This window comes from Chelonoidis abingdonii, chromosome 1, assembly GCF_003597395.2.
Source record: "Chelonoidis abingdonii isolate Lonesome George chromosome 1, CheloAbing_2.0, whole genome shotgun sequence".
Lineage (NCBI taxonomy): Eukaryota > Metazoa > Chordata > Testudines > Testudinidae > Chelonoidis > Chelonoidis abingdonii.
The window spans coordinates 95,056,362-95,080,770 of NC_133769.1; the positions used below are offsets into that span (position 1 = coordinate 95,056,362).

The 24,409-nt window shown below is 44.5% G+C and overlaps 1 protein-coding gene across 1 annotated transcript in view; it reads left to right on the top strand.

Moving 5' to 3' along the window:
* Positions 1–24,409, top strand: part of UBN2 (ubinuclein 2) — a 143,612-nt gene that overhangs the window by 13,890 nt on the left and 105,313 nt on the right. Inside the window, exons 3-5 of the mRNA XM_032803163.2 lie at positions 1,182–1,316; positions 22,715–22,852; positions 23,794–23,906. Of these exons, the coding sequence (XP_032659054.1) occupies positions 1,182–1,316; positions 22,715–22,852; positions 23,794–23,906 (386 nt within the window). The remainder of the gene's footprint in view (positions 1–1,181; positions 1,317–22,714; positions 22,853–23,793; positions 23,907–24,409) is intronic.

The following is a 24,409-nucleotide window of genomic DNA, read 5'->3' on the forward strand; positions in this document are numbered from 1 at the left end:
CTGCGCTGGTTAGGCCTCAACTGGAGTATTGTGTCCAGTTCTGGGCACTACATTTCAAGAAAGATGTGGAGAAATTTGGAGAGGGCCAGAGAAGAGCAACAGAAATTGATTTTAAAGGTTTCTTGGAAAAAAGGAAAAAAAACCATAGCCCCCTTTTATGAAAGGCGAAGGCTGAATAGAATTGGTTTTAATTTAATTTGGAAAAAGAGAAGACTGAGAGGGGAATGATAGCAAGTTTTCAGGTATCTTAAAAGGGTGTCATCGAGGAAGGGGGAAAATCTTGTTTTCAACTTAGTGTCAATGATAAGAAAAGAAGCAGATAAGGCTTAAAACTGCAGCAGGGAGATTTAGGTTGGACATAGGAAAAAGTTCCTAACTGTCAGGGTAGTAAACACTGGAATAATTGGCCTAGGGAGTTGTGGAATCTCATGGGTCTGGAGAATTAAGAGTAGTTAGATAAATGGCTATCAGGGATGGTCTAGAACAGTATTTGGTCGCTGCCATGAGGTGCAGGGATGGACTCGGTGACCTCTTGAGGTACCTTCCAGTCTAAGAGTCTATGAAATAGCTGTAGTGCAATCTCTTTATCATGAAAGTTTGAACTTACAATGTAGAATTATGTTAAAAAAAAAAAAAAAAAACCTAAAAACTGCAGTTCAAAAATAAAACATGTAAAACGTTACGGTCTTAAAAAGTCCACTCAGTTCTACTGTTGGTCAGCAATTGCTCAAACAATTTTTTACATTTGGAGGAGATAGTGCTGCCCGCTTTTGTTTTACATTCTCACTGAAGTGAGAACAGGCAATTCACATGGCACTGTTGGTAACGCCGGCATCGCAAGATATTAACGTGCCAGATGCGATAAAGAATCATATGGCCTTTGTGCGTCAACCACCATTTTGTCACTTGAATGTCAACTGTGTTGGTGTTTCTGGTGTGGGATGTTACTAAAGAATTTGCTCATACCACCACTAATTTTTTGTATTAAGTTTTTAAAATATAAGCCATTGGATTTATGGCTTTTTGTTTCTATATGTCACTAGTTCAGAGTTGTCCAAAGTGTCCAGAGGTGAAAATCTATCTGATTAAGTACGTCCTCCTAAATTGAGCCATCGTTCAAGGTTCCTGTTCCTGATTCTTCAAGACTTCATTTGATACCAAAGAACAGTGTGATCTCTCAGACTGGCTTACCACAGTTTTTTGTTTTCTTTGCAGGGTGGAAAGTGTACAAGCATCGAAAGGATCGCTTGCAGGAATCTGATGATATAGGTTATGGCTACGATGAAACAGACCCTTTCATCGATAACTCTGAAGCTGTGAGTAAATCTATTTAAGCGCAATAAAGATGTGAGGTGGTACTTATTTCGTAAGGAGGGTGAGGGGAAACATATTTCTTACTCTTGGTGCATGATATGAATCCAAAAGACAAATGACTTCAGGCACCCAAGCAAATATATTGTATTAATTTATGGTCATTAAGGCATCACTGCAAATTCAGAAGAGCAAAGGTTTTACTGTATATTAAAATAAATTCTTTGCCTTGTTACTATCCCGTAAATGATTAAAACCAGTGATTTTAAAAACCAAATTGACTTCCTTATTGATGCAATAGTTCACTTTATCATACTTCACTCAGCTTTGTTAGTGAAATTAGACCAGTTTTGTTTGACTAGGTCTCCCATTCCGGCAAAATGCTGGTATGTTTGGGTTTCCAACACTTCAGAAGAATATTTAGGTTCTCCTCCTCTCCTCCAAAAACGATCACCTTGTTTTCATTACCTTTAAACATTTTGTTGTTGAAATACAGTAACTCCTCACTTAGTTGTCCCCTTAATGTTTTTTGTTGTTAGTTGCTGATCAATTATAGAACATGCTAGTTCTTCTTTGAGTGCTTGCTCATATCCATTCCAGTTAGGTGTGCGTGCGCCGCATGCATGTTCGGAAGATTTTTACCCTAGCAAAACTTGGTGCATTGGCTGGGCGCCCCCTGGAGTGGCGCTGCCATGGTGCCAGATATATACCCCTGCTGACCCAACCACCCCTCAGTTCCTTCTTACCGCCTGTGTTGGTCGTTGGAACAGTTGAGTGCGGTTTCACTGACCTCCACCTCCCTAGCTACTCATAGTTCTCTAGTTATTTTATTGTGTATACAGTTCAAAGTTATATAGTTACAGTTAATTTTTATTGTTCCTAGTTAGTGTATAGTTAAGAGGGGTTCGAGGATTAGCCCCTTCCTCGCACCCAGTGCCGGGGCCCGTGCCTGGTTCACCGGGTTTCAAACCATGCTCGGCCTGTCATAAGCTGATGCCGACAGGAGATCCTCACAACTCTTGCCTTAAGTGTCTCGGGGAGTCTCACCTGGCAGATAAGCGTCACATTTGCAAGGCTTTTAAGCCGAGAACAAAAAAGGAGCGGGATTTTCAGCTAAAGCAGCTCCTCATGAAGGCGGCTCTTACCCCTCTGCCTTCAGGACTGAGCGCTGGTCAATCAGTGGGCAGAAGCACCTCCTCGGCACCAGACCGCGCCGGTACTGCCAAGGCCTCTCGGCACCGGCCGTTGCCAGCACCGAAGTCGACTCGGCACCGCTCCCTCTCCCCAAGATCAAGAGAGGCTAAGACTCCTGCTGCTTCCATGCCACCTGCACCACAGCCAGAGAGCTCGTCTAAGTCGGATTGCCCGGCACCGACACCTGCTGCGGCACCGACGATGTCAGCACTGTCAAGTCCGGTGCCTGACAGCTCCCCGGCGTGCGCCGTGGTTGAGCTTACTGTTCCCTCCATGCTGGAGACATTCTCACGGTCCCGGTACCATTCTCCTTGGTACTGGTCGCACTTGCGGCACCAGTCGGTATTCCGTTTGCCAGCCCGCTACTCTTGGCACCGTTCCAGCTCCTGGCACCGCTCCAGGCACCGTGATTCCCGTAGCTGCTCCCGATGTCGAGCCTCGAGATCTCAGTCGACCTCCTGGCACCACTCCGGTCGCAGGTCCTGATCTCATTCCCGGTACTGGTATGCCTCCCCGGTGCCAAGTAGGGCAAGGTCTGCTAGAGACAGACTCTGCCCAGGGCTTTTCAGCACCTCCATGGCCATCCAGACATGCATCAGTGTCGTCCCATGCGGACAGCTCTTATGCTTAGGACCGTGATTCTGATGTGCCCACCAGAGTCTTCCAAGAATCCCGTCAGTGGTCTTTCTGGACACCTTGGGCGTACCACCAGGCCCAGGGCGTACCAGTAGTTCCGTCCCGCTCTGTCTCATCAGAGCACCGAGTGCCAGAGGTGACGGTTAGCCGTCCCCCTCCGACTGCTGTGGAGGAAGCCCCAGTTCACCCACCGGACTCCCAGGTTCCTCTGGAGCAGGAGATCGCCCAAGAGCAACAGGTCGCCGGCATCTCCTCTTCCTCTTCTCCAGATGAGGCGGTGACAGTAACATCCTCCTCGGGCCCTCCTCCAATCGACCTGAGAGCCATCAGGACCTCCTAAGGAGGGTAGCACTCAATATGACCCTCCAGGTGGAGGAGGTCCCGGAGGTAGAGGACCCGGTAGTGGACATTCTATCAGCGGATGCCTCCACTAGAGTAGCCCTACCGTTTTTTCGGACCATCCAGGCCAATGCCCATACTGTATGGCAGTCCCCAGCCTCTATCCCTCCTGCGGCCAGGGGAGTCGAGTGTAAATATATGGTGCCCTCCAAAGAGTACGAGTATTTGTATGTCCATCCTCCTCCCTGCTCACTAGTCCTCCAGTCCGTTAATGAGAGGGAATGTCATGGCCAGCAGGCGCCAGCCCCGAAATCGAAGAAGGCTAGGTGAGTGGACCTACTTGGCCGCAAGGTGTACTCAGCAGGGGCTCTACAGCTCCGGGTGGCAAATCAACAAGCCTTGCTTAGCTGCTATAATTATAACACCTGGGTGGCGGTGAGTAAGTTTAAGGAGCTTCTCCTTCAAGACTCCTGCCAAGAGTTCGCTGCCCTCTTGGAGGAAGGGAAAAAGGTGGCCAGAACTTCCCTCCAGGCCTCGTTGGATGCAGCAGACTCAGCAGCCAGGACTCTGGCCTCGGGTGTTTTCCATGAGCGTCACTCATGGTCTCAGTCCTCACATACCTCGCACCGGGAGCTGGCAGCTTTATCCATTCAGACTGCCAATTTGATGTAAAGGCCTCTCTTGGAAAAGACTGACCCCAAGCCTGCAAAGCTTTGAAGGTGACACCAGTCATTAAGCAACTTCTTACACGCAGTACGCGTTTACCCAATGCAGCCTATTCCGTCCCCAGCCTCACTGCTCATAACTCTATGCCTAGATCAAAGACAGACTTTGCAGGTGCTGTGGCCGATGTGCTTCCGTCAAACGACTTCAGGACCCCAAGGAGGCCAAAATTCAACGTTCCCTCGAAACCACCACCTTCGGACAAGAGAAACTAATGTTGAATGTGTGCCCGAGCGGTCATACTCAGTTACGCCAGGATCCCTCTCCTCCCTTCTCCAACCATCTCTCCTACTTCCTCTCGGTTGGTCGCCAGTTTAACTCAGACGTGGGTCCTACGCATGTGAGTATGCGGTACCACCCTCAATATTATTTCAACCCCACCCTCCAACCCGTCCCTCTTCAGGGACCCCTTTCGACGGGGGTGGGAGGAAGCAATTCCTGCTTACCAGAGGCATACGCTCCTCCCATAGGAGTCATTCAGAGAGTTACCAAGGACAAAGGGGCAGGGGGTTTACTGCCCATTTATTCCTTAACCCAAGTCGAAGAGGCTCAGACCATATTATTCCATAACTGCAGGAACTTCAACAGATTTATCATTAAAGAAGTCCACATGTATCCCTGGCACCATTGATCCGCATCTATCCGAGACTCGGATGCGCCCTCATATGAAGACTGTGTTACTATCATATCCCATCTTCCTCCGCACAGACGCGACCTCTGCTTTGAGTCCAAAACCTTGTCGACACTTCCATTTTATCAGTCCTCCGTTCGCTTTCTGCAGCCCCAAGGGTATTTACAAAGTGTAATGGCCATAGGCTCCGCCTACCTCTTCGATGCGGATACACGTTTTCTGTTATCTGTGATATTGCCTCTTCCCGAGGGCCTCCGAGACAAAGTCACTCAGGATTGGGCATCTTCAAATGATCTTCACACATCTAGTTCCTGATATCAATATAGAACAAATCCACCTCTGTTCCACACAGAGTTTACTCCAATCTAGCCAGAGCCTGCTACCACAGCCCCCAATTTCAGCCGGGATGCAACAATCAGTCCAATTGTCTACAATACTTTCTTGATAACCTCGGCTCGCACTTGTGTGCTCGCGTCTCTCCTGGTTTGTTCGCCCCCCCACCCCGCCTGATGGCTGCTGCTGTTTGTAACCTAAACATCGTCAAGTTGTCTGCCTCCGTCCTCTTCCAAATGTTTGGTCCAACTCGGTTGGTGATACACCCGGCAGGGAACCATAGACACGATAGTCACCATATCCGTCGTCACCCTAGGTCCCTAGAATGTTGTGGCTAATCGCCTCCCTAATCTGGAGTGTTCAGGATCGCCGGCTTCCATCGGCCCTCAGCCCTCCGTAATGTCCCTGAAGCTCGGACGCGTATTCTCGCAGGGTGCCACCATCGGTCAACCTTCTACTCATAGACCTTGTTCTTCTCATGAGCTGTGCATTTACACATAAGTTCTGAGATACTTGAGAGGAGCGATGTTCCGCCTGGCGATCCAGAGCATCCGGTACAAACAGTTGCGAGCCGTTGTGTCCCAGCTGTTTACAGATCAACTTACAATCGGGCAGTAGCACCAGCGATGCAAACAGGAGCTGGACACGGGTCCTCCCCCTGTTTCAGTTAGCCCTCCAACTTGACGTTCTGCATAAACCCACTCGATGAGATCGTATCTCTCTTCTCCCAGGCCGGAGACACCTGCTACGATGACTGCAGCAAGTCTTCGCTGTCTCGCATGAGTGTTCGACTCACCCGGATTATGTCATTTGTTTTCCAGATGGGTGGTTTCCCCTCATAGACCTGGTTCTTTCCTGCGTGGTCGAACAGAAATGCCAGGATGTTCTACTCCTTGTTCCAAAGTCTCTCCCCGGATATCTCGGTATGCTTCGCTTATGCCGTTGAAGGAACCGTCCTTTTATGCCTGTTGCCCACCGTTTCTACCGTCGTTCACTAGTGCTGCTGAAAATCCGCAGACAGACCGCGCATATCATTCATGGATCACTTCCAGCCGGTCCCAGGCAGCACTGGACTGACACCCCGGTTCGCTTTATACCTCCAATATCCACCCAATACACCTCCCATTTCCACCCAGACCTCATAGACTCAAGACTCAGGCAGGCTTCCTTACCTGCACATGCAGCTCTTCACCTCATGCGTCTGCGCCTGCATGGCTAAACCAGTCAGTACGTTTGCTCCGAATCAGTACACGAGTTTCTCCTGCGGGTAAGCAGAAGCCTTCCACTGTCACATACCTGCTGAGCGGAAGCGTTTCCCCTGCTTGGTCGGAAACGCTTTATCTTACTCCTACTGAGGCTCGACCCGCTATTTTGGGACTATTCTCTGGTCTCTTAAACAGCATGGCTATCAGGATCATCATCTGATGTGTACAGTTTCGCCATCTCTACCGGTTCCACCCAGGGGGAAGTGGATCTTCTGTTTCTCACACTCCTAGTCTGGCTGTGTTCAATTCCTCAAGGGCTTGACCTGTTATACACGTCAAGTACGCCGCCCGAGCCTCCGAAGCTGAGACCTCAGTCCTTGTTTGTAACCAGACTTTATGTCTCCCCCTATTCGAGCCGTTAGCAAACCTGCTCGCTGGTCTATAACCTCTCTTGAAGACAGCTTCCTCTTAGCCATTTACATGCCAGATGATCTCCGAGCTTAGGGCTCTACTGACTGGCCATACACTGTGGTTCCACAGAAGACAATTGCGTTGCTGACCCCACCCGGCTTTCCTCCCTTAAGTTTGTTTCGGCCTTTCGTTGTTAACCAGACATTCTTTCTCTGTCTAATTGCTTCCCGAAAGCCACATGCTCACGCGAGCGGGTACTCAGTCACGTCCCTGACGTCCCGTAGAGCTCGCATTTATCATGAGGCGACAAAACCTCTTGCGTAAACACCCAGCTTCTTCTGTCCGGGGGTGCAGACCAATTGCGAAAGCACCTACCTGTTTCCTCTCAGAGGCATCTCAGTCTTGGTGACAGCGTGCATCCGCTGTATGATTTGGACTTCATATTTCTCTAAGCCGACATCGACGGCACACTTCTACCAAGGCTCAGGCTTCATTTGCCGTCTCCTGCCGAGGTACCTCATCCAGGGATATGTCAGTGCAGCGAGCCTGTCCTCGTCCACACCATTTGGGCTTCGCATTATGCTCTGGTTTAACAGTCCAGAATGATTTTGCAGCCTTTGGCTCATCAGGTTAGCATTCTGCAATCCACTCGTGACCCCATTGCCTAGGTAAGCGTGGAATCACTTAAATACGGGAGAGGATATGAGCAAGCACTCGAAGAAGAAAAGACGGTTACTCACCTTTGTAACTGTTGTTCTTCGAGATGTGTTGCTCATATCCATTCCAAACCCGCTCTCCTTCCCCACTGTCGGAGTAGTCAGCAAGAAGGAACGGAGAGGCGGTTGGGTCGGCAGGGGTATATATCCGGCACCATGGCGGCGCCACTCCAGGGGGCGCCCAGCCAACCCACCGAGTGTTGTTAGGGTAAAAATCTTCCGACGAACATGCATGCAGCATGCGCACATCTAACTGAAATGGATATGAGCAACACATCTTGAAGAACAACAGTTACAAAGGTGAGTAACCGTCTTTTAAAGTTGTGCAATGTTCCCTTATAACGTTTGGCAGCCACCTGCTTTGTCCACCACTTGGAGGAAGAGCAGCCCATTAGAGCTAGCTGGTGGGGACTTGTAACCAGGGTGGGCGGGCGGGCGGGCAGCCTCCCTATCAGCTCCCCGCTCCCAAGTTCCCTGAGCAGCAGCCACCCAGCAGGCTACCAATTGTCAGGCAGTTCAGCTGTCCCTCCCCACACTACCATGTGCTGCTCCTGCCCTCTGCCTTGGAGCTGCTCCCAAGAGCCTCCTGCTTGCTATGCAGGGAAGCAGGGTAGAGGGGGCTAATGTCTGGGTGTCCCCCTCCCCATGCCCCCCTGCTTACCCCTTGTCCATATAGAGCAGGGTGGGGATAGGACAGGGCGCAGGGTAGAGAGAGCTTGCTGGCCACAGCTGTTGTCTCAACTTCCTGATTTTTTTAGAGGCAATGTACTTAGAGTGGTGTCAGCATACTTAAAGGGGCAATGTGCATCTGTCTCCCACACACAAGGTCTGTGTCTCTATCTGCCATGCTGTCTCCCCTCCCTCCGTTCATGCTGCCTTGTAGAGTATGAGGCTACATTAACAATGATGTGTTAACCCTTGAGGGCTCAGCCGAGTGCTAGTTCATCATTTAGCAGTAAGGCATTCTCCAGGAAATATCCCACCTTCTTCCACCCTCTAACTTCACCACCTCAACCAAGCTTCACAATCATCATTGCTGTGTACAGTATAAATTGTTTGTTTAAAACTTATACTGTGTGTGTCCCTGTAATCTAACCCCTCCCCCCTATTTAAATTAATTCTTATGGGGAAATTGGATTTGCTTGACATCATTTTGCTTAAAGTTGCATTTTTCAGGAACATAACTACAACGTTAAGCGAGGAGTTACTGTAAGTACATAAGGAGTACTGGTGATAAGCAAGTATGGTTTAACAGCAAGGTTCAATAGCTTATTTAACCCAAACTTCAAAAACTGGACATCCAGTTGAAATGAAGTAAATAGAAGCATTAACTCAGTCCAGGTAAAATCTTAGATGGAAATTAGGCTATGGCCTAGTCTACACCTGAAACTTAAGTCAGTCTAACTATGTTGCTCACGGTGTGTGAAAAATTCACACCATTGAGCCAACCTAAGCCTCGGTATACACACTGCTAAGTCAATGGAAGAATTTTTCCATCAACCTAGCTACTGCCTTTCGAGGGGGTGGATTTACTACAGTGACAGAGAAACCCTTCTGTCACTGAAACAAGTGTCCATGCTGCAGTGCTGCTGTAGCACTTGCAGGGTAGACCTATCCTAAGAGAGTATTTGAAGAGAAGCTAGTCAGATATAAAAACAAATAGCAGGAAATTCTTTAAGCGTATCAGAAGCAGCAAACTTGTGAGGAATTCACTGAATATCAGGCAATCAAGGGCGCAAACAGGCTGAGGGAAATTCTATTACTTGGGATAAGTGAAGTGCTATCCAGGCAAGTAAAAATGTAGGGCTTCCTGCCTGCAGTACAAAGGCATTAGCAACGCTCTGGATGTAGGCTGTCATGTCAAGCCCAGCAGTACTGAGCTGCTATTCCTAGGGGAAGGTGGCCAGAAGGCTTGAGAGAGAATGGAGCAAAGAGAACTGAAGTGAGTCATAGCCAGAGGGAAGGAGAAGGAAATTGGACCCAAGAGAAGTGCATTGGTTGGCATATGTCACGCAAAGCCTCATTTGAATGTGGTGTTGGTTAGTACTTTAATTAGAGGCAGAAATTAAGTCTGGGCTTTTTAGCAATAGTTATGTGCTCAGATGCAATTAGAATAGCTAGAAAGACAAGGGACAGTTGATTTTTTTTTTTTTGTTTGAGGGCCACTGTGCATTCTTACTGAGCTGTGGAACTGCCTCGAACAGCAGTGTCTGTTGTAGGGTGCTCAGGAGATCTCGTATGAGGATGACTTCATTGCCCTATTTAAAGGAAGTCAGCCAGCTCGCACCCACCTCTGTTCATTTGCTGCCATTACAGAGAGCAAAGTGAACTTGCTTTCATTTCCTCAGGCTAGAACTTCCCTTAGTCTAGCTTGATACTTACAAGAAAATTGTTAATTTAGCGTAGCATAGGACAGGTTAGTGAAGACACCCTTCCCATGTCTTGGGAACCTGTCAGGTCCCAAACCAGGCTAAACTAAAAGTGATTTGGAAGACCAAATCAGCATCGTCTATTCAGGTCCTCGTAGCCTTGATGGTGATTCAGGGAGCCTACATTTTGGTGCCTACCCTCACTCAGCACCACTGCCGCCTTCTGACACCAAACCTAACTCCATTGCCCTAGTCTTGGCACTGCGATCCACTCAGAGGCCCATCTGGCTAAAAGGAAGGAGAAGAGGAAGCACATCTCTCACCAGAGAGACATAAGCAGAAGAAAAGGAGGAAGTGCTCTCTCTTGACTCTGGAGGGCCTGGAAGACACTTACAGTATTTAAACTGTCACCTCTTCTCCGCATGCCACCAGAGCTAGACATCTCAGCACTGACTGGACACGTCATTGCTTCAGATCCTGATAAACTTTGACCTCTCTGTGTCCGAGTGGGGAATTCACCATGGAGGCTACTAGCCGCCCCACCGCATGGTTTGCTGCCTGACTTTGCTGACTTCTCCAGTCTCAATCTGGAACTGCTGCAGGGTACCTTGGACTCCTTCAGAAATAAAACCGGAGGATCCCTCAACTTGACCTCAAGATTCTGGTCCTCATTCCTTGCCTCAGATCCAGACAGTCTTCACCTCGTCTTGTGGCCCTACATATGGGACTCCATGAAAGACCTGCTGGAGGCTGCAAAATCACCCCTGGCATAGACCTTCACACTGACATCAGTGCCAATACTTCTTTCAGCACCCTGTCCTCCTCCTAGCATCAGTCCTTTTACTAACATCTCTATTCCTCACTTGATGTCAATGCAATCTTCCTTGCTTTCACCAGATTCCTCAGATCTGCAGGTAATCCACCTACAATCTGAGAAATACAATGAGATTTCTTCAGAGGAACCATATAAATCACCATTAGAGAAACATACAGATGGCGCCTTACTAGAGGATCAGATTAATGCTTCATCTCTTTTTCCCATCTGACTAATAAATGTTTCAGAAACTATTGGGCACTGGCAAATACTCCAGCTAGCTGCAAGCAGGGATCACAGCACTGGAGAAATCCTGTGATTCTCCCTGTTCAACATATTACAGATGGAGATTGGGGAGAAACTGCCTCTGCCTATTGGCTTCAGCCTTCTCAGTGCAGCCAAAAATTATTTCATTTTATTTTTATTTTTTTTGTCCCTGCCTGTATCCAAGATAGTACTAAAAGATACCAGTTCCTGCTTGCAGCATCCTTTGGCAAACTCCATGATTGTATCTGCAGTATAGGAGATTTAAGGGCAACAAGGCATCTTATAGGACACATAAGTGTAACACTCTCGTCAAAGAGACGTGACATGGATGTTTTGGCAGGAGAGCTTACTTACCTGCTTAAATAGGCCTTCGCATGGTCAGCTATAAAGCTGTGTTGTCCCATACAGTTATGCTTTGTTTGATGTCACAAGCCCCAGCCTTGAATCCTTGTTCAAGGAACAGAAGGAAGTGGCCAAGACTCTTGTTGCCAATAGTTGTATGCTTGCTTAAAGAGCAGCCTGGGTTGCCTTAGATGCCAGTGCAAGGAAAATGGCCACAGGAATGGCTCTTGGGAGGTACTTCTGTCTGAGGGCTTCTGGTCTTGTACCTGAATCCTGGGGAGGGCTGGGGAATTCCCTTTTGAGGGCACTGCCACTTTTAGTGACAAAATGAAGACTTAGAGATGATCATGGCCATTCTCCACTCCCTGCAATTAACACAGTCCTCTTCCTCAACTCTGAGGTTTTTTCTACCTGTCATTTTGCTTCCAAAGACAAGCTCCCAGGCAACACCAAGGGATACATCCCCAGAAGTGATATCAGCCACCTCTTAAACCTGCTATTGGCAAATAACCTCAGCAGTATAGACGTAGGCTTCCTCCCTGTGCATCCTCATAGGCATCAACATCAGCTTCTAAATAGCAGTTTTGACTGTATGTTTGAGTCATGTACCATGCCTCCAGTCTGCATCTCCTCTCCATACATTCACACTTTCGGACTTTGTCTTTTTGCAGCATCTGTTGCGTGATTACTTCTGATTGCTGGTTACTGAACACCATTTGACAGAGTCCGTCTAGTTCTGCACATGACCGCCTCGCCACCCTCACGTTTCTCTTCAAACACCCATCCCATAAGAGAATCCTGGTGGAAGAAGATGATTTCCTTTTCAAGAAGTGAATCAGAGAGGTGGGACACTGTGAACAGGTCTGTAGGAAGACTCAGGGAAAGTGAGACTAAAATCCATTTCCTGATCCCCCAACAAGAGCAACTTTCTGAGACCCTACCTTGACCTCAGATTCCAAAACAGATATATAAAAGCATTAAAGTTCAGGATGCTCTCTCTTCCTTTATACCAGAGGATAGGTGTGCAGCTCTCAATTTAAAGGATGCCTACTTTCAATCTGGCAATCAAACATGCTCACATTAAGTATGTGAGATGGGGCACAAGATGCTACCAATTCAGAGGCCTTCCTTTTGACTTGTCTACAGCCCCAAGTGCCTCTCAGTGGCTAGTGCACACCTCAGACACTAAAGAGTATTTGTCTACCCGTACTTGGATGATTGGCTCCTGAGGGCTAACTCACTGAAGGACCTCTCCTCAGAGATCACTACATGTGCAACTCCTTCCAGTCTTTGTGGCTGTTAACTGGAAGAAATTGACACTTCAACCTGTACGAAGAATCCATTTTAATCAGAACAGTCCTGGACACCACTCAGGCCAGAGCCTTTCTTCCACAAGAAAGTTTTCAAATTCAAGACCCTCTAGCAATTCTCAAGGATTAACGAGTATGTACTACGTGATTTTTTTTTTTTCCCCCTAAGACTACTAGGCCTGATGGTTTCATCACTCTGTCACACCCTTTGCTTGTCTGAACATGAGGCTTTTACACCACTGGCCATGCCAAATGTACAGTCTTCAAAGGAGACTATTCCTTCTCAAGTGCTCCAATAGCTTCATTAGTGGGAACAGGCAGTACTGCAATACAAATAATTCACAGGGGCCATGTCCTCCAGGGGATACCTTTTGCTGTCCCCTCCTTTATCATAATCCTCACCAGTTCCTCCAGTCTGGTCTGGGGTGTGCATTACCAAGACTGCCAAGGACATAGGCCAGGAAACACTTGAGAGTCTACACTTCTTATCAAGATACTGGAACTTAGGTCAGCTTGGTGGCCTCTCAAAGCCTTTCAGCTGTCTCTGCAGCACTGTGTAGTACGCATGCTTACAGACAATACCACTGTCCTGTATCACAGCAGCAAATAGGGAGGAGTATATTTGTAGCTCTCTTCTTCTTCCAGAAATATCTTTGGCTGTGGTACATCCAAAGTCACTCAGTTGCTCTTTGCCTTGCAGGCAAGGCAGACGTGTGGGCAGACTTGCTTAGCAGGAAGTCTCAGGATCATCAATAAAAGCCATCCTTGAATCCAGCAGAGCCAGTGTGCTATTTCACAGATGAGCCCAACCAATAATAGATAGATCTGTGACCAAACAAAAGACCAGTTGCCAAGTGTATTGCGCACGAGCACTCTGAGACAAAAACCTTCTTAAGGATGTTTCTCTGTTGGGCTGGAGCCAACATCTTCTATAAGTCTTCCGTTCCATTCTTGATATTTAAGGTCATAAGAAAATCAGGCCATACTGTCAACATCCTATTAAAAGCCACAAGGTGGCCTCATTAGCACTCACTAGCACTGCGGGTGGCCCAGAGAACCACTGTACCTGCTGCCTTCTATCTCTGGATGTCTGTCTCAATAACAAAGGAAGATTCTGCATCTCAGCTCAGAGATGCTCCATCTTGCAGTGCAGAGGCTAACTACCTGACAAATGTGGACAGTTTCTGATTTTGGAGGGTTCAGATGTCCTCTTACAATCCAAGAGGTTCTCTATCTTAAAATGCAATATGCAAAAATGGAAGTAGTTGACTGTCTGGGCCATAGGTAAGGGACTCACTCCATGTCCAGCTGCGGTCCTTGCAGTTCTAGAGTACCTCCTACATCTTAAGTTTCAGGATCTAGCCATACTCTCCATGAAAGTCCATTTGACAGCAATATTTGCTTTCTTGCAATTTTGTTAGGGACAAATCCATCTTCTCATATCTGATTTTATCCAGGTTCCTTAAAGTTATGTTAAATTTACTTTCTGCCTCTCCTTTCATGATACCTAAATCTCGTTTTAATGAAGCTGATGGGCCCTCTGTATGAACCTTTTGCACAAGCCTCTTCAACATTTTTTAATCAAAACTAGCCTTCCTGATAGGTATTACCCCTTCTAGAAGCATGAGATCAGTGCTCTGATAGCCACTCAAACATATACTAGTGCACAAAGACAAGGTCATTGTGATGCCCTGTTCCAGCTTCATGTATAAGTCGGTCTCAAATTTCCACCTACCTCAATTAATTTCCCCCCAATCCTGTTCCCACTTAAGAAACTTGTCTACATACTGTAGATGTAGTGAGGACACTTTCTTTTTGGGTTAAAAAAAAAAAAAGAACCCTTTTTAGAAAATGCTAATGGTCTATTTGTAGCATTTGGGGAGAAATGCCATGTAGAACCTATTACCAACTAGACTTTTATATTGGGCTAGGTGGTGCATAAAACACTGCTACATGTCAGCTAGGAAACCAGTACCCCTTGATTTAAACACCCATTCTGCAAGACCCACTGTCATGACTTGCAGAGCAGCAACTTTAAGTTCAGTGCATACTTTCACCAGACATTGATCCTTGGATTTAGCATTATGCTTTGATGCATAGTTTGGAACGCAGTGCTACAGTGCACATTTAGTGAAGAACTCCTTGCCTGATGTACTTCTGGTAGAGCACTCTTTGGTGATCTGCAAATTAGAATACTCAGAGGCCCTCAAAGAGAAAAAGGTTACTTACCTGTAGCTCTTGTTCCTAGAGTTTCCTCTGTGTTCATGCTACCATTCCACCTTCCCCTGTACATCTGAGCCCTACATAACATAGGACTTTACAGTTGAGAGATGTGTCCACACTACAGTTTTGTTGGCAAAAAGTAGCTTTTGCTGAGGAAACAGTGGAGGTATACATACCACAAAGCTTCTTTGATGGCAAAGTGACAAAGCATCAGTGTAGTTTCTGCTGTTCATTACATCGACATAACTGGCCTCCCCCAGTATCCCACAATGTCCACTGTGACCACTCTGCTCACTATGCCCTCCCCTTTCAAAACTCCGGGAAACTTTGACATTCCTCAGAGTGGAGAGCTCTCAGAGCTGGTGAGGAGGCAGCTCCTGGTATCTTTGGAGTCTGTGGGAGAACTCGAAGGGAATCATAGAACCATTAATGTGAAATCAGCTGTCAGGCAGAGTGGGCAGGTGGTGGGACAGTGTTAGGGGGCGAGGCTGCTGAGCAGAGCTGGGGACTGATGTGGTGGTGGGTGTCCCTCTCCCCCAGGATTGGTTGCTTGGGCTGCTGTCTGAACTAAGCTTGCTGACTCACTCTCCCCCAACATACACTGTCTCTCACATATACACTCCCCACATACACAATCTCTCGCATGCTTCCCCAAAATATGCTGTCTCCTTCCTACATGTGTGCTCTCTCTTTCTCTCTTCCCCCCATGCACATTAGTTGAAAAGCAGCTGGCAATCTAGTAGGATGCCCATGGAATGATGGGATTGTGAAACCTGCATCATGTGACACTGTGTTTGCCCTAGGAGGCATTGCAAACCCTTCCCAAAGTATCCTGTGGCCAGTTGCATAGTGGGCAAGTTTCCTGAAGTGCACTGCTCTGTGTCGATGCAAGAGCTGCTAGTGTGGATGCACTCTGCTGCCAGACACAAGGATCATAGTGTGGACATGCAACAGCGGTTTAATTAAAGTACTTTAATTGAAGCAGCATAACTTTTGTTAACACAATTCTGTGGTGTAGACAAGGCCTAAAAAAGTACACTGTTACCCTCACCCAAGCTCTCTTGGCCACTTCTCAATAGACACAACTTTTCAGGGCACATCTGTACCTCGATGCCAGGAGTGTCATATCCTATAAGTGTGACTGCACAAAGGTGTGTCTTGAACAGTTACTAGCAAGTAACTCTCTTTCTTTTTTTCCCCCAAGCAGGACAAAGTAGGTGGTATAGTAGCTTCTAGAACCTGGAAAATGTCGTGGACAGTTAGTTTAAGATGAAGAATAAAGCTGTATTGCAAACTACAGTCAGATAGTTCAAAGGCAGTTGTTTTTGCCAAGTGAACCTGAGTAGGCTTTATAGTAAAATTAACAATAATTTAATTATTCGCTATTTCTGTAAAGTGTTATTTGATTCCCCTTTAGAAGGGAAAGGGCCTCTGTACTACTTGATTCAGCAAGATACTTAAGCAGGTGTCTAAATTCAAGCACGTGAGCAATTCCATTGACTCTGAGACACTTGAAGTGCTTAAAGTTAGCCATATGTTTAAGTACCTTACTGAACTGAAGCCTTTGGTGCTGTCAGGGCCAGGAAGCTTAACATAGTACCAAATACTAATTTCCAAACTAAACATCTGTATTTAAAAAAAATTAACACACTGACTTGGTTGACCTTTTTTTACAAAGAGAAATGTCTGGAAAACATCAAATCACCCTGAGTTCCCTGTGTTTAAAACTAAAACTAAAACCAAATAAAAATAAAATCCTGAATCACCAGAAGGCAGTACTGATGGCCCTGAGCCAAGTAATCTTAAAGCATGTGGTGCAGAAGAGTATGTTAAACCAATATGAAAAACTTAAGACACTTTCACAATTAATGGAAATTTAAATACACCTGTACCCCGATATAACGTGACTTAGGATATAATGCAGTAAAGCAGTGCTGCGGCTATATCAGAACTGAGACTGATAGTTCTCTTACATTAGAGACAAACCTAAATATTTCTGACTGAGATTCAGACATGCTAAATATAAGAACAAAAATAAGGAGCCTTTGCACAATAGTCCAAAACAGAATGACTAGAGTGCATGATTGTTTAAAGAACTACCTTTAAACAGCCATGAGCAATTAATTCATTTTTAACTTTTGAGAATGAGTCTGCAACCCAAGAGAGGGACAACCTTTCTTAAGGCTGGCCACACTGCATCAAACCAGTGATCCATCAAGCCCAGTATGCTGCCTATTAATTTCATTGGTTCACCCCTTGTTTGTGTGTTATGTGAAGGGGTAAATAACACTTCCTCCACACCATTTTTGATTTTATAGACATATATTATATCCCCCCTACTAGCCATCTCTTTTCTAAACTGAATAGTCCCAATCTTTTTAATCTTTCTGCACATAGAAGCTGTTCCATAGCCCTAATAATTTTTGTTGCCATCTCTGTACTTTTTCCAATTCTAATATGCCCTTTTTGAGATGGGGCAACCAGAACTGCACACAGTATTCAAGAGGTGGACGTTCTATGGATTTATGTAGTTGCATTGTATTTCCTGTCTTATCTAGCCCTTTCCTAACGGTTCCTAACATTGCTTTTTTGATTGCTGATGTACATTGAGTAGATAGTTCTCTCAAAATATCTGCTATGATTCCAAGATCTTTCTTGAGCGGTAACAGCTGATTTATACCCCCATCATTTTGGAAAACACAGTCTCAACTATACATACAATGTGCACTACTTTGCATTTATCAACATTGAATTTCATCCGCTATTTTGTTGCTCAGTTTTGTGAGATCTTTGTAACTCTTCTCAGTCTTCTTTGGACTTTATCTTGAGTAATTTTCTATCATCTGCAAATTTTGCCACCTTACTGTTTACCCTTTTCAGCATCATTTATGAATATGTTGAACCTCACTGATTCCAGTGTAGATCCTTGGGGGGACCCTGCTATTTACCTCTCTCCATTGTGAAAATGGACCATGTATTCCTACTCTTTGTTTCTTGTCTTTTCAACCAGTTACTGATCCATGAGAGGACCTTCCCTCTTGTCTCATCGTTCATTTCTTTGCTTAAGAGCCTTTCATGAGGGACCTTGTCAGAGGCTTTCTGAAAGTCCAGGTACACTATATCCACTGGATCACCTTTGTCCACGTTTGTTCACTCCCACAAAGAATTCTAATGGATTGGTGAGGCATGATTTCCCTTTACAAAAGCCATGTTGACTATTCCCCAACAAATCATGTTCATCTATATAATAATTCTGTTCTTTGCTATAGTTTTAACCAATTTGCCTGGTACTGAATTTAGACTTAACAGCCTGTAATTGCCAGGATCGCCTTTGGAGCATTTTAAAAATTTTGGTGTCACTTTAGTTATCCTCCTGTCATGTGATACATGCTGACTTAAGCAAAAGGTTGCATGCCACAGTAGTTGTTTTGCAATTTCATATTTGAGTTCCTTCAGAACTCTTGGGTGAATACCATGAAGTCCTGGTGACTTATTACTGTTCAGTTTATCAGTTTGTTCCAAAACCACCTCCACTGATAGCTCAATCTGGGACAGGACCTCATACTTCCTCCCTAAAAAGAATGGCTCAGGTGTGGGAATCTCCCTCACATCATCTGCAGTGAAGATTGATGCAAAGAATTCATTAGCTTCTCTGCAATGGCCTTGTCTTCCTTGAGTGCTTCTTTAGCACCTTGATTGTCCAGTATCCTCACTGATTTTTGGCAGGCTTCCTGCTTCTGATGTACTTAAAAATTAACAGCAATTTTTTTTTTTAGTATTTTGCTAGTTGCTCTTCATCTTTCTCATCAGAAAACCATATCTAAAGTTTTAGCTTCTATGGTCCTGTGATAAGAATTTTTCCCCTAGTCTCACAGCAAATGGGGAGAATTTGGACATTTCAAAGAAATCATTCAGCTTCTTTGCATTAGGAACAAGGAGGAACAAATTGATAAGGGACCAGATGTTTTTCATCCAAAAGTTCTTTCTTACTAGGCACCAAATGTTCTTCATCCAAGAGTTCTGAAGGAGCTTCAGAGTGAAGTAATTAAGCTACTCCCAAGATTATGTAATCAGATAATCAGCTAATACAGTGGAGCATTAAAAGTTAGCAAATGTTGTACCTATTTTTTTAAAAAGTCATTTGGTGTGATGTTATAGATGGGTGTTATAGATCAGTTAGCATTATTTCTGGGTTGGGTAAACTGTCTGAAAAGAAAATTAAATATAGAATTATAAATTATGCATACGTGATATGATGATAACAAACCAGCATAGCTTCTGTAAAGGAAAGTCAAGTCTACTAGAATTTTTTTGAGCTGGGTGAATTTTTGTGGGCTTTCAAAAAGCTCTTTGACACTCTTTCACAAGCCACTGTTGAAACATCAACTGGTATATTTTTGTCCATCTGTGTCTCACTGATCTTGTTTGCTATTTGCTTGATTGTTGTTCAACCATGGGATAGTTTACATTCTACTTGTTTTGGTTTTATACATATTGAATGAACTCCTTTAAATTTCTGTTTGTCTGGTTGATTGACTAACTTTCTGTGGCATAGTTCCTGCTTTTCTTCTTCTTCCCACTTTTCATACAGCTCTCTTCTCCACTCATATCAGCACTTCCTTCCCAACCCTCAGACAGTTCAGTCCCTGTTTTCTGCTTTCTTCTCTCACTGCCACCATTACCTGGCCTGGGATTACATTTGTCCCAACTTTGGGTACCCCGAATCTCCCTGCATTCTTGCCCTTGACATCACTTGCATCCCCATTCCTTTGACCTTACAAATTCCAACTTCACTAAATCTACTCCTGTTCCCAGTGGAATGCCCACTCCATCTTTAAAAAGATAATCATCATTCACAGCCTTTTCTTTTCCAGTTTCCTTTATCTTCTTGCATCACTAAGAGTCTATGAAGAAAGTTACGTGGCTGCATGGACTTCTTCCACTACAAGTTCTCCCCTTGTTGATTTTTATGCCTGAAGTTCCTGTTGCCTATTACTACTGTTGATTCTCACCTTAAATCTCTCTGCATTTTGCTCTGCCTGCCTTCCACTTTCTCTCCTTCTAACACCACCTCCCCCTCCCCCTTCCATTATCTATCTTGTGACTTCCGCGTGCTCCAATGATCCCCATTCCCTCTTGCTTCCTAACCTCTTTTGCCTCACCACTTTTTTGTCCTCCTTCATCTTCATTTAACCTCTTGCCTTTTTCTCCAGTGCCTTCTCCATTTAACTCTCTTTTAACCTATGACCTTATCAAATATTATGATTTACAAACACTGCCACATTCATCTCCAGCTCCCTACTGGATCCCCTTCAGTCTGGCTTCTGCCTCCTTCATTTCGTTGAAACTGCTGTCATCAAGGCTTCTAGCAACCTCTTCCTAGTCAAATCTTAAGATCTTTTAATTCATGCTCCTCCTTCTAGCACTCTGCTGCTTTTGATACCATTGATCATACCCTCCTTCACATCTTAGTCACCCTAGGCTTTTGCTATTCTGTTCTTTCCTGGTTCTTGACCTACCTCTCCTGGCTTTTGTTGACTATCTCTCAGTCTTATTATTCATCCTTCATTGTTCTGTTCTTGATTTTTCCCCCCTCATTTTATATCTTTTCATGATGTGATCTCATATGCTCTTATGTCTTCAGTTACCATCTCCATCCTAGTGACTGTCATTCACTTGTTAGCACCTAATTTGTCTCCATCTGTTCAGTTTTGGATCTTGGCCTGTCTCCAACATTTCCTCTTATTGATGTGTCTCAGCTCATGCTGACATAGCCAAAGAGCAATTCCTTTTCTTTCTTGTGAGCCGCCACTTTTTCCATTTCTTTCATATTTGACAAATATCAATCCCCCTGTTGCTTAGGCCTGTATCTTTGACGTCACCTTTGACTTTTCCATCTCCTATGTCTAATACCTCTAAGGCACATCCAGATGCTGTCTCTTGTTCTTTCAAAATAGTTCACGAATCTATGTCTCTCTCTCTCTCTGTACACTACAGTTGTGATAGTTCTTGTAATCTTTTCTCGTAGGTATTGTAAATGTCTTCTCTCTGGACTCCTAGTCACAGGTGGTGTACAGATTTCCCATTCTTTCACCAGTCCCCATAAAAAATGCTGTCACCGGAATCATATTTCTCACCCCTCAAGATAACCATCTCATCCCTTCCACTCCCTCTTCCACTTCATCAATCTTAACATGCTTGTCTCATTTTCGTTGTCCTTTTCATGCTACTGCTCAATGCCCCACTCTTCTAGTCCTCTTGCAAGCACTTCTTTCATGATACTCTATGGAATGTTGTTCCTGAGTAAATCAACAAGACTGCTACTCTCTGTGTACAGAGCCTTTTTGAACATACACTGCTAGCAAAATATCTACAAGAAATTGACTGAGTGAGGGTAAACAGAGTAGGAATAAATCTATAGTTACCAACATGGCCTGTCAAGGATGGTCTGGGTGTACTTGGTCCTGCCTCAGCTCAGGGAGCTGGATGGACTTGACTCCTGAAGATTCCTTACAGCTCTACATTTCGATGATTATATTGCATAAGGTTAATTTTGAAGTGGTATAGTCTTTTATGCTACCATTGGTGGTATGTGATACATTCATGAGCTAGGAATGGTAAGATGGTAACTTTTACATTCTGTAGGCTACTTGAGAAGATAGTGAGGCACTACAGATGACTCTCAAAGCCAGTTGAATGGGCAACATGATGGTAGATGGCATTTTAATGTTGACAAAGTAAAGCACAGTGGAAGTAATTATATGAACTATTCAGAGACACCGCTGAGTTCTAATTAAGTGCAGTTACACAAGAAGACAACCTACATAAATTGATTATAAATATTATAAAGCTTGCACATAAATTCATGGGAGCCTCCCCCCCTTACTTGCAATGTTCTGTTCTGTCTAGTCACCTTATCTCAAAATATGTAGCAGAAATAAAGGGTCTAGGAAGAGGTGATGAAAATAATTAGAGGCATGGAAAGATAAGGACCATTTAAAGAAAAATTGAGAGAGGATCATGTTAGAGGCATGCAAAAAAAATGAATGGTAGAGAAGGTAAATTGGGCATTCTTTCTCATACTAGAAAAATAAGAGTGAATTCTGTGAAACTGAAATGCAAACACATTAAAAATTGATAAATGGAGATATTTTTATTCAACTTATAATAAATCTGTGGAGTCTGTGGCTAGCGCATCTTGGTGAGGCCAAGATCTTAGTAGGATTTTGAAAAAAAATCCAGGTATACTAAATATTAAACCTGCATACTGCAGTATGCAAGTCACCCAGTAACTGATAGAGTTGTGAAGAAATATTCTATGTTGACCTTTGAGTGGTTATTCAGTAATTGTCTGCTACATGGTTTCATGTACCGTCATCTGAACCTTCTGGTAGTAGACACTGTCAGAAACAGAATATTGACGTAGATGACTGTTGTCACATCTAATAGGGTGACCAAACAGCAAATGTGAAAAATCGGGACAGAGGGTGGGGAGTAATAGGAGCCTATATAAGGAAAAAACCCCAGATATAGAGACTGTCCCTATAAAACCGGGACAACATCTAACAAGTGGTGTTTTTTGGTGTGCCACTGCTGCCACTCCATGGATAGTGTGTCATCAACTCTATGGTGACCCTAGCCTTCTCCCAAATATGAATTTTTATTAGTTGTTTCAAAAGCAGTGGATTGATACTGTGACACTAACACTCTATAGCCTTGACAAATAACTTTTCAGCTGCACTGGTATGTTTATAATTTGAAATCTAGCAAGTTATGTAAGATGTTTGTGTTTAATACCTCATGTTCAGAGACTGTATTTAAATAAGTTAATTGTTTCCTGTTAATAAAGTGATGTTGGTTAATTACCTGACTCTTCTGTTTCCTGCCCAGTATGATGAATTGGTTCCTGCATCTCTGACAACCAAATATGGGGGATTTTACATCAACACGGGAACATTGCAATTCCGCCAAGCATCTGATTCAGAGGATGAAGACTTTGCAGAGGACAAAAAGCACAGGCCACCTAAAGCAAGTGATTTTAGTTTCTTTTCCTCCTGGAATTTATGGCTGATTTTGAAAATTAGGAAAGGCTTCATAATCTGGCTACAACAAAATGAGAAGACTGAAAGCTTGCTGATAAAGAGATTTAAGTGATGCAGGGTTGAAGGTGGCCGGTACGGCATACCGGTAAGAAGCGGTACCAGCCCATACCCAGCCAACATTAAAGCGCTGCTGTGGCAAAGGGCCCTCTAGCAGGGACTACTGGCTGGACTGCCAACGGGGGTGGCAAAAGGGGAAGGTGCCCCGGGGCCGGCGATTTAAAAGGGGCTCTCCTGGTCGCTGCTACTGCAGCAGCGGCCTGAGCCCTTTTAAATCACCGCCAGAGCCCTAGGTGGTGCGGGCCAGGCAGCATGGATGGGATGGCTGGGGGAGGCTGACCCCAAGGCCTGCCCTTTCCACCCGAGGCCCCACGCCTTCCGGAGGCCCAGAGTCTGGCCCCCGTACTGATAGGAATTTAATTACTTTCACCCCTGAGGTGATGTCAATCTCATTATCTTGTATCTTTTTAATTTTAAAAACATTTGTTGTTAATATTCAAGTATTGACATGCACTCCAATAGCACAAGGGTGGAACCTTATTCATGTAGCTGGAGTAGTGTAACATAAGTTGACTTACCCAGGTAGTGAAGACAAGCCCTTAGTCTAAGAACATTTATGTCTAATTTGTCATCTGAAGTGGTGAGAAGCAAAAAGAAAATACATAAGAAATTATGTAATTGAGGCCTTGAGCTCTTGGTGGGCTAAACAGGTGAAGGAGTGCCCTTCACTCCCTTTTTTTTTTTTTTAAATCCAGTTGCTTAACAGTGATGATGTCGGCTCTGACTTGCTAGACATCATGCTGAAGCACTTATTATTGTACAAAAACATTGTAGAGCAGAGGTAACGCTATCACCTTTTTGATTCTTTAGGTGTCCAAACTAAAAGAAGGAGAGGACCATGGGATTAAGAAGCGGAAGCGGAAAGAGGAGGGCACAGAGAAGGAGAAAAAGCCTCGGAAAATGAAAGTTCCTAAGCAGCTGGGGTAGGTCCGTCTGTCAGGTTTTTAAAGGAGAGGGCACCTCATTGCAACAAGAGAAGCAATAGCTTAATGTCCCCTCATCCCCTGTTGAGTTAATTTGCCAGTCTTGACTTTTTTGCTGAATATAGTTAAACATAAATAGGGTAGGCAGAACTTGAGTTTTATTTTTTAATTTTGAGGGATATTTATTTTTTGTAAAGCTTTTTTTAGATTTTTATCTACATAAATTTTCACAGCTGTGGAAAATTATGGAAGGGGTCAAATAATTTAATGACAGCTGGTGAGATTCAAAGAAGTTAATGCTTTATCACTGTTGGAAAAAAATTGTTAACATCACATATCAAAATATACAAAGGAAATATCCTTAAATCAGACTTTAAGTTCACAAACTTTATTTTTCTTTCTTTGGCTATCTATGAATTTGCATTATTATAGATAAAAATATTTTTTTATGGGTTTGTGTATGGAGAAATCGACGTTGGCTGACACTTACCGATAAAAATCTA